At 42.8% G+C, this 11,076-nt stretch overlaps 1 protein-coding gene across 2 annotated transcripts in view; it reads right to left on the reverse strand.

The window, feature by feature from the left end:
• The window catches only part of LOC125485836 (protein NO VEIN-like), a 44,868-nt gene that overhangs the window by 19,291 nt on the left and 14,501 nt on the right, over nt 1-11,076 (reverse strand). For both annotated transcript variants that reach the window (XM_048610611.1, XM_048610610.1), the window contains exons 11-13: nt 10,048-10,119; nt 9,511-9,693; nt 510-760 (exon numbers count right to left, since the gene is read on the reverse strand). In XM_048610611.1, the coding sequence (XP_048466568.1) occupies nt 510-760; nt 9,511-9,693; nt 10,048-10,119 (506 nt within the window). The remainder of the gene's footprint in view (nt 1-509; nt 761-9,510; nt 9,694-10,047; nt 10,120-11,076) is intronic.

The following is an 11,076-nucleotide window of genomic DNA, read 5'->3' on the forward strand; positions in this document are numbered from 1 at the left end:
CAGTATTTTCTGTGTTTGTTTCAGCGCTAAACCATGGCGCATATGGAAACGGCTAGATTTACTACACAAGAAATGCTCTGGGAAAAATTCCTGCCAGTGAGGATAGAAGGAAAAGTACTAACACCAGGGGGTGCACTGGGGCCAGCTTGGGTCATTGCTAACACTTCCACTTCAGTCAGTAGTTGTGAGTTTGAGTCTTACTTCAAGACTTAATTACATAATGTAGGTTGGTAGTTTGAGGAAGTGTTGCAGGTGTCACCTTTTGAAGAAAATGTAAACTCCACCTGTCTGTTGAGGTGGATGCACAAGACTCCCTGGCACTGTTGCGAGAGGGAATTCTCCTGGGGTATTGATTAGCATCACCCTTCAAAGACAGGTCACTAGCTGTGCAAAAGGGTGACATTTCTGTCTATTGTTAGTGAATTTATAAAAAAAGGAACTTCTACGCTGCATTATAAGCTTTATAGGTTTCACTACATGTATAAAATTTTAATAAACAGAACATTTACCTGTATGAATGTCATCGACTTAAGCCTTGTAGCAATGTTACTACCTTGTAGTTCTTCATAAACATGACTGAAATCATCATGATGAAAGAACCATCTCTGAATGAAGGGAGCCAGCAAACGGACAAAGTTTTGGACTTTTGGACAGGGTACATAATTCTCAGTCTGGGCTTCCACATTGATGCAGCTGGAGAGTGGCTTCACTCCACAGATCTCAAAAAATAAGTTGCGATCTTCCTCATTAAATCGAAACTCTAATGAAAGAAATGATTACATTTTACATAATGTAGCCCCAAATACCATTATAATGTATAAAGGTTCTTTCAGTTTTCTCCTAATGGTGCTGACTTTTGAGTTAACAGGCCCTCCGATACCCTTCCTTCAGGTGGGTCATGAAAGACTGCAAACAAGGTACTGCTCCATGAGTTGGAGAATCCAAGCAGTTTTCCACAATATCCAGAAAATAAAAAAGGATAGAAAGTGGGAGCAGAAACCCTGGCAGGTTTAATTTTCATTTCTAGTCTAGTGGTGTTGAGAGGAGCCCAATGTTAGTTAAAACGAGGCTTTGTGGGTAGAGCTCAGGAATGTTAAGGGGGCAGCTACTTTACTAGGAGTGTATCATAAGCCTCCAAACAGTCAGCAGGAAATAGAAGAGCAAATATGTAGCTAGTTCATAGAGGTGTGTAAGAGTAATAAGCGGGTAATTATACTCGGGGATTTCAACTTCCCCAACATAAATGGGATAGTCATAGTGTTAAGTGTTTAGAGCGAGCAGATTTCCTGAATGTATCCAGGCAAGTTTTTTGTATCAATACATAGAAGGTCCAACAAGGGACGGTGAAGTGCTAGATCTGGTTCTGGGAAAGAAGATGGAAAAATGTTTGATGTGGCAGTGGGGGAACATTTACGCGATAGCGACCACAACACGGTACGGTTCAAATCTGTTCTGGACAAGGAAAAAGATAGCCTGCAAAAGTTAGCTTTGGATTGGGGGAAGGCAAGTTTTATTAAAATAAAACAGGATCTGGCCACAGTAGATTGGGAACAGTTCTTTGCAGGTAAGTCTATAGCAGAGCACAGGGGGGCATTCAAAAAGGAGCTGGGGAGACTACAGGTGCAACATGAATCCTTTAGGGGGAAATATAGGATAATTCAGGGCTGGATAAGGAAGAACTGTAGGGCTTTTAGCAAGTCCAAAGGGAACACTTTAGCTGCAGCCCTAGAAGAATATCCAAAGTGCAAGAAGGAAACTAAGAAAGCAATTAGAAGCAGAAGTGGGGGGCATGTGAAAGGACTTGTGAATAGGATTAGGGAGAATCCTAAGATATTTTACAAATACATTAAATGGAAGAGGTTAACCAGGGAAAGAGTAAGGCCCATTAGGGATCAAGGGGACAACCTGTGTGTGAAGCTGCAGGATATTGCAAGGTGTTAAATGAATATTTCTCTTCAGTCTCCACTCTGGAAAAGGAGAAAATAGGTACAGAATTTCAGGAAAAGGGACTGTGAGGAACTTGCCCAGTTTGACATAGGAAATGGGGACGTATTGGATGCTCTGTCAGGTTTAAAAACAGACAAATTCCCCGGCCTGGATGAATTGCTGTGGGAGGCGAGGCAGGGAATTTCAGGGGCTCTGACACAAATTTTTAATTATTCTCCGGCCATGGGGAATGTGCCAGGGGACTGGAGGATGGCTAATGGCCTTCCACTTTTAAGAAATGGTCAAGATGAACCAGGAAATTACAGACTGGTGAGTCTCATGTCAGTGGGAGGGAATCTATTGGAGAAAATTCTGAAGGAGAGACTTAATATCCACTTGGAAAGACATGGGTTAATTAGGGAGAGTCAGCATGGCTTTCTCAGAGGGAGGTCATGCCTAACAAATCTGTTAGAATTTTTCAAAAATGTGATCAAGTCTTTGGGTGAGAGATGTTCAGTTGATGTAGCTTATATGGATGTTAGCAAAGCTTTAGACAATGTCCCACATGGGAGATAGATTAAGAAGGTTAAAGCACATCGAATTAGAGGAAACCTGGTGAGATGAACCAGAAACTGGTTTAGTAACAGGACACAAAGGGTAGGGGTAGGAGGCTGCTCGAGTGACCATGGCTTCATCAAGGATCAGTACTAGGACCCTTATTGTTTGTTATTTACATAAATGATAGAGATGAAAATATGGGGGAATGTTAAGCAGCTTTGCAAACGACATCATGATCGGCAGAGTGGTTCACAGTGAAGAAGATGGTTGGAAGTTACAGGAAGATATAGTCAAGTTGGTCAGATGAGCAGACCAGTGGCAGATGGTATTTAACCCTGATAAGTGTGAGGTGATGCACTTTGGAAGAAGAAACATTATGAGGGTGTATTTAATGAATGGCAGGACACTGGGTAGCTCAGAGGAACAAAGGGATCTTGGGGTAATTATTCACAGATAACTGAAGTCAGCAGAACACGTGAATAGGATAGTTAAGAAGGCAAATGGGACACTTGCTTTCATCAATCATGGCACTGAGTGTAAGAGCAAGGAGGTAATGCTGGAGTTATACAGAGCATTGGTCAGGCCACAGCTGGAGTATGGTGTATGTTCTGGTCACCTCACTACAGGAAGGGTGTGATAGCACTCGAGGGGGTACAGAGGGGGTTCACCAGATGTTGCCTGGGATGGAGACATTGAGATGTAAGGAGAGAGTAGATACCCTTGGATTGTTTTCTGTAGTGCAGAGAAGACTGAGGGGACATGATTGAGGTGTATAAGATTATGAGGGGTATGGACAGGCTGAATGGAGAGCAGCTGTTCCCCTTAGTTGAGGGGTTAATTACAAGGGGGGATAGTTTTAGGATAAGGGGCAGGAGATTCAGAGGGAATTTGGGAAAAAAACTTTTTCACTCAGCAGGTGACGGGAATCAGGAATGCACTGCCTGGAAGTTTGGTGAGCACTTGAAATATCATAACATTCAAGGATGTGGGACAAGTGCAGGCAAAAGGGATTAGCACGCCTTTCGTGGTTGTTATGTCAGTACAGACTTGATGGGCCGAAGGGCATTTTCTGCACTGAATGACCCTATAACAGTGATCAGTCAGTTCAGCAAACAGGAGGCCTGACACATTGTATCCTGTATCCTGACTTTTGTGATACATCAGGCAACATTTTACTCATTGGGGAAATTTGATACATTCGTGCTTCCCCAAAATAAAACCTATAGATCCAAAATAATTGTGCCAAGTCTTAGCATGTAAACCTTCTATAAACTCATTCTTTACCTTTTCCCCCTTTATCAGTACACTACATGTGGGGATTACCTGAGCCACCTACAAATTGGTGAAAAGATAAAAAGATTAATGAATAAAAAGAAGGCTACAGGAGTGGTGTGGGAAACACAGATTCCATTTCAGCACTGATATTAGCATTGGGTGAGGAGGGAAGTGTACTGTGGGGACAGCCTCCACCTGCACTGATCTGGGGCCAGGATCCCGATGGAAAGGCTAAATACAGTGGGGGTCACAAGGACTTTCAACTAGTTAAAGGAGCAGGCAGAGGGCTCAGCACAGGTTATTAAAGTTTAGTATGGTAAGCGTCAGGAATCTAACCTCAGGGCACAGCAGATAAGGGGACAATGATGAGAAGGTGAGCAGTCAATGCAGGGCTGAGGATGCTGTACCTAAATGCATGCAGTTTCTGAAACAAGGTAAATGAGCTTTTGGCACAGGTTGAATTTGCAGGTGTGATGTTGTGGGTATCACAGAGACGTGGCTGCAAGGGGATCGGGGCTGGGAACCAAGTATCCAAGGATACACATCCTATCGAGAGGCCAGGCAGATGGGCAGGGGGGGCGGGGTTGCCTTGTTAGTAAGAAATGCATTAAATTAATAGCAAGAAGTGATATAAAGTTGGAGACTTAGAATCTGTGTGGGTAGGGCTGAGGAACTGCAAAGAAATAAAGACCCTGATTGCAGTTGTGTACAGGCTCCCTAGCAGTAGTCAGGATGTGAGGAAGAAAATAAATCAGGAGGTAGAAAAGACATGTAAGAAAGGCACTATTGTAATAATCAAGGGGGACTTTAAAATGCAGGTAGGGAAAATTAGGCTGTTGGCAGATCCCAAGAAAAGGAATTTGTGGAATGTCTATGAGACTATTTTTGGTGAGCAGCTTGTGGCAGATCCCAATTGGGAACAGACAATTCTGGATTTAGTGATGTGTAATGAGGTAGACTTGATTAGGGAGCTTAAGGTGAAGGAACTCCTAGGGAGCAGTGACCATAATATGATGGAATTCACCCTGCAGTTTGAGAGGGAGAAGCTGGAATCAGATACAGCGTTATTACAATTGAGTAAAGGTAACTACAAAGACATGAGGGAGGAGCTGGCCAGAGTTGAATGGAAGAGCAGCCTAGCAGGGAAAATGGTGGGGCAGCAATGGCAGGAGTTTCTGGGAGTGATTTGGAAGGCACAGCAAAAATTCATCTCAAGGAGGGAGAAACATACTAAGGTGAGGATAAGGTAAACGTGGCTGACAAGGAAAGTCAGGAGCAGCATAAAACAAATGAAAAAGAACACACAATGTGGTGAAGTTTAGTGGGATGCCACATAATTGGGAAACCTTTAAACACTAACTGAGGATAACAAAAAGAAAGCTTTGGGGTGGGGAGAAGATGAAACAAGAGCAAGCTAGCGAGTAAAAAGAAAGAAGATTGCAAGAATGTTTCTAAATATATAGAAAGGCAAGAGAGAGAGCAAGAGCAGACATTGGATCGCTGGAAATGAGGCTGGAGAAATAGCAATGTGGAACAAAGAAATGGCAGAGGAACTGAATTGGAACTTGGCAGCAGTTTTCACAGTGGAAGACACAAGCAGCATTCCAGAACTTCGAGACAGTAAAGGGGCAGAGGTGAGTGAAGTGGCCATCACTGGGGGGAAGGTACTGGGGAAGCTGAAAGGGTCTGAAGGTGGATAAATCATCTGGACCAGATGGACTACACCCCAGAGTTCTGAAGGAGATAGGTGAGGACAGTGTGGAAGCATTGGTGGTGATCTTTCAGGAATCACTGGAGACAGAGAGGGTGCTAGAGGACCGAAAAATAGCTAATGTAATATTCCTACCGACTAACCTCATCCCGCCCCCTTGACCTGTCCGTCCTCCCTGGACTGACCTATCCCCTCCCTAACCCCCCACCTACACTCACCTTTACTGGCTCCATCCCCGCCTCTTCGACCTGTTTGTTTCCTCTCCACCTATCCTCTCCTCTATCCATCATCTATCCGCCTCCCACTCTCTCCCTATTTATTTCAGAACCCCCTTCCCCTCCCCCTTTTCTGATGAAGGGTCTAGGCCCGAAACGTCAGCCTCTCTGCTCCTATGATGCTGCTTGGCCTGCTGTGTTCATCCAGCCCTGCACCTTGTTGTCTCGGATTCTCCAGCATCTGCAGTTCCTACTATCTCTAATGAAATACTGCTGTTTAACATGGGAGGGAGGCAGAAGACAGAAAACTATAGGCGGGTTAGCCTGACCTCTATTGTTGTTTAGATTTTAGAATTCATTATTAAGGATGAGATTGGTGAGTACTTGGAAATGCATGGTAAAATAGGGCTGAGTCAGTACGGCTTCATCAAGGGGAGGTAATGCCTGACAAACCTGTTAGAGCTCTTTGAGGAGATAATGAGCAGGTTAGATAAAGGAGAGCCAGTGGACGTGATCGATTTGGATTTTGAGAAGGCCTTTGACAAGGTGCCACACAGGAGGCTGCGAAATAAGATCAGAGCCCATGGTGTTAGGGGCAATGTACTGGCATGGTCAGAGGATTGGCTACCAGGCAGAAGGCAGAGAGTGGGGTAAAGGGGCTCTTTTTCAGGATGGCAGCCAGTGACTAGTGGAGTTTCACAGGGGTCGGTGTTGGGACCACAACTATTCATGTTATACATTAACAATCTGGATGAATGAACTGAGGACATTGTTGCTAAATTTGCAGATGACACAAAGATAGGTGGAGGGTCAGGTAGTGTTGAGGAAGTGGGGAGGCTGCAGAAGGACTTGGACAGACTAGGATTGTGGGCAAAGAAGAGGCAGAAAGAATACAATGTGGGAAATTGTGAGGTTATGCACTTTAGTAGGAAGAATGGAGGCAAATGTGGAAAGGCTTTGGAAATCTGAAGCACAGAGGAACTGAGAAGTCCTGGTTCAGGATTTTCTTAAGGTTAACATGCAGGTTCAGGCAGTTGGGGAGTCAATGGCCTAGTGGTCTTATCACTGGACTTTTAATCCAGAGACCCAGATAATGTTCTGGGGACCAGGGTTCAAATCCCGCCACGGCAGATGGTGGAATGTGAATTCAATAAAATATCTGGAATTAACAATCTAATGATGATTGTTGATTGTCGGAAAAACCCACCTGGTTCACTAATGTCCTTTAGGGAAGGAAACGGCATCCTTACCTGGTCTGGCCTACATGTGACTCCAGACCCACAAATGTGGTTGACTCTTAACTGCCCTCTGGGCAATTAGGGATGGGCAATAAATGCTGCCTAGTCAGCGATGCCCTCGTCCCATGAATGAATAAAGGGAAAAAAAAGTTAGGAAGGCAAATACAATGTTAGCATTCATTTCGAGAGGGCTAGAATACAACAGCAGGGATGTACTACTGAGGCTGTATAAGATTCCTGTAAGACCGAATTTGAAATATTGTGAACAGTTTTGGGAAGGAAGTGCTGGCCTTGGAGGGGGTCCAGAAGAGGTGCACAAGATAGATCCCAGGGATGAACAGCTTGTCATATAAGGAGCAGTTGAGGATTCTGAGTCTGTATTTGCTAAAGTTTAGAAGGTTGTGGAGGAATTTAATTGAAACTTATAGAATACCGAGAAGCCTGGATAGAGTGGATGTGGAGAAGATGTTTCCACTAGTAGGGGAGACTAGGACCTCAGCGCACAGCCTCAGAGCGAAGGGACCCTTAGAAGTGAAACGAGGAGGGATTTCTTTGGCTAGAGGGTGGTGAATCAGTGAAACTCATTGCAGCAGAGGACTGTAGAAGCTAGATCATCGACTGTGTTTAAGGCAGAGATAGACAGGTTCTTGATTGATAAGGAGATCAAAGGTTATGGGGAGAATGCAGGAGAATGGGGTTGAGAAACATATCAGCCACAAGTGAATGACAGAGCAGACTAAATGGGGTGAATGGCCTAGTTCTGCTCCTATATGTAATGGCCTTATGGTCTGCAAATTTCTTTCGTGAAAGGAAAAAGGGCAAAACACATTCAGAGACATGGGAAGGCTGAATCTTCAACCAGTGAATGAAAGATTGAGAACTGGTGTCCATTGCCTTCTGTCCTCATCAAAGAGTCAGTAGGAATTGGAATTAACGGAATGAAAGCATCTTATCACCACTTGTAATCTGGACCAGTGCCGGAAGCGGGCTTCACTGACATTTTTGTTCCTGCCCCACCTGGATATTAGTGTCTTTGTCTGTTTGTATGTGTGGGAATTTTTTAAAAAAGCGTAATGTTTAACCTCTCGAGTTATAAGTTAATAATTCAATTTTCTTTCTTGCCGTTGGTTAAAACTGTTCCATTGGAATAAACATTATTTTATTAGCATTAGAAATCTAGTATGCATATTTTTATAACCTGAGTTAGACAGGTAAAATTGGGCAATTTGGTTTAATCAAATTTTACATTTGTGATGACTCTGGGAATTGTGGGGCCTGATTTTCAGTGCAATATCCCGGGGAGCCGTGACAATGACAGTTTGATCAATGTACAATTTGATAAACTCGAACAAGCAACTGGCTTACAGGAAAGTCACCTTTTTCTGATGAAATACTGGCAACCCATGTTTTTCTGCACCAAGAACAACAGCAGAGATAAGGAAGAGCAACAGAAACAAATTGAGTGTCCACAAAGTTGCAAACTCTAATTCAATCATGTTAGCTTACTGAGCCACCACACGTATAGTCAAGGGAGAGTAACTATGTAATCTAAATCTAATAATCTCAGCCACAGCAAACCATGACAATGCACCAGCATCCTGAAAAGGAAAGAACTGAGATGTTTCACAACATTAATTCTTCTTCTGTTGGTGTGTGCCAAAGATGACCAGTTAATAAATACTTGAGAACAGACAGTGCCAGAGCTATATGAGAGATAAGATTTGGAGTTGTATATTCCTGCCTAATGTTAAGTATTACAATGTGTTGCTGAATGTATCTATTGTTACTCATAGGCACAGTCTGTACTACTGTAGTCTTTAATCAGTCATATATAAGTCTCAACCATTCAGCATACCCAAGGAGCACTATTTAAGTACCACCTCTGCTGGACCTTGACTCTGCTTCATGCCCAGCAGAAAATAAAGATCAAACTTCTTGTAGTATTGAGGAGTCAGAGAAACAGGAAATTAAGAACAATAACATGGTTATATAGCAAATAAAAGGCCTAGCAAGCACTGAATCAGTCTCAGGTCAACACACTGGCCCAGAAAACTCAATGTTCAATAAAAAGTGTTATCCCAGCTCACAAAATTCTTATCTTTATAGAGAACACTTTTGCCTGGACTTCTTTTACTGCCCAAGACTACGAAACTCATTTTATTAACACATTTTCCCTGCATTTAAAGTGACTCAGACTAAAACTTTTAAAGGTTTTGTATTCACATCCACAGATACCAAAAAGAAAAAGGTAAAAGCCAACACTGTAAAGAAACAATATCAGGGCAGGAGAATGGAAGGGTGGGGAAGGACTTTACAGACAATACTTTAGGCATCATCATTTAGCAAAATTTCACAAACTTCATATATTCAATGCTAAGCACTTTTGAACGCTCGCTAATTTCTAAAGTCCTTTGTGTAAAGCACAACAATACTGTGCTACATGATATACTCCACAGCATCTACTGGCTCACTCCCACCCATCACTGCTCATTGAACATTCCCACACATCTCTGCACTATTTCTGCTCCCGTAGACCTACCAGGAAAGTTTCACAGATCTAGGCTGCAAAGATGGACATAGTTTTTACCTTGCTTTCTTTTGGTCTTGGTGTTTGTTGGATTCCTCTCAGCTGCAGGTAGATTGAGCAAACACAGGGAATATGCTTTAAAAGTGCGTTCCAGTTGCCTATTGTTTGGTATCATAGGCATGCTGGCCAGGGACACCCATCGATTATCCTTGGCTGGAAAGACTTTTTCATCCTTTACCATCCCTAGTTACAGAGACAGGAAAATAAATGTTTATTAGAAAAGAAACAAAGTTTCAATGATACTCATATAGAGACTGCAGTAAGATAAAATAACTAAGGATCAACACTCAATAATTCTCAAATATTCCATTGAGTGATAGAATATAAGGCCATCATGAGTATCCTATAGTGAACTCAGAAAAAGCAGTCTGGCCACGCTAACATGTTGCAAAGTGTGCTCTCCTTAAACATAGCCAGTTCATGTGCACCACATTATACTATAATCAAAACAGAAAGTTCTGGAATGACTCAACAACTCTGGAAGCATCTGTGGAGAAAATCACACTCATGGACACAAATGTTTCATGCAATCCTTACCTTTAAGTGTCTGGCAATAGTGATACTGTAGATCCCAAGTGTCATCATTATCATAAATCTTGCATTTCTCAGCTGGGGGAACAAACAAAACAAAAGAAAAATCAGACCCCTATTGACTTGGATGATACCAAGGAACTGTTTCCTCACCTGCACTCAATGCTTTTTCTTTGATTATTTCAATGCAGCCAGCCTCCTATATTCCTATCCCTGTAATCTTGAAGCTTACTGCCCATGTCCTAACTTTCACCAAGTCCATTCACCTATCAGCCCTGTGCTCACTGACTTACACTGTCACCCCATTCAAAAAAGTCTCTTAACATTTACATCCTTGTTTTTAAAGCACAGACATGCCCTGCCCCAGCTTGGGAGCTTCCTTCAGATGGCTTGGTTTTCTTCTATAATGTAGACTTCAAAACTTGAATAACTATTCAGAGATTGAAAGAATTAGCCACAACTCTTATTAAAATAAATGATGAAAGGGACAAGGAGAAACTGTTATAAACACGCACAAACATAAATAAGCTGTTTCCTGGGAGAAGATAACAACTGCCTCCTAACTTACTGCCCTGTGACAAAAGGGCAATTAAGAATGTCTGAATAAGGAATGTCCTGAGGTGAGGGGCTTAATTGCAAGAAAGTTGTTGCAGTAACAAGGAAGAGGGAAGCTACAGCTGGGATGACTCCAGAAGTATAATCAATGTTGTGGATGAACAGATCGAAAGGATCATCAATAAGGTCACATCAGAAAGTTTACAAGGCAAAAAATCTTATAAGAATTCAACTTCAGGATTTTTCAGTAGCACATCTCTAGAGACCCATACTGCACAAGGATTGCACCCTAGACACCCAGAGATAGATGCTGAGATAACAAGGTATAGAGCTGGATGAACACAGCAGGCCAAGCAGCATCAGAGGAGCAGGAAGGCTGATATTTCAGGCCTAGACCCTTCTTCAGAAAGACCCTTTCTGAAGATGGGTCTAAGCCCGAAACGTCAGCCTTCCTGCTCCTCTGATGCTGCTTGGCCTGCT

The sequence above is a fragment of the Rhincodon typus genome, chromosome 23 (genome assembly GCF_021869965.1).
Source record: "Rhincodon typus isolate 14 chromosome 23, sRhiTyp1.1, whole genome shotgun sequence".
NCBI classification, from domain to species: domain Eukaryota; kingdom Metazoa; phylum Chordata; class Chondrichthyes; order Orectolobiformes; family Rhincodontidae; genus Rhincodon; species Rhincodon typus.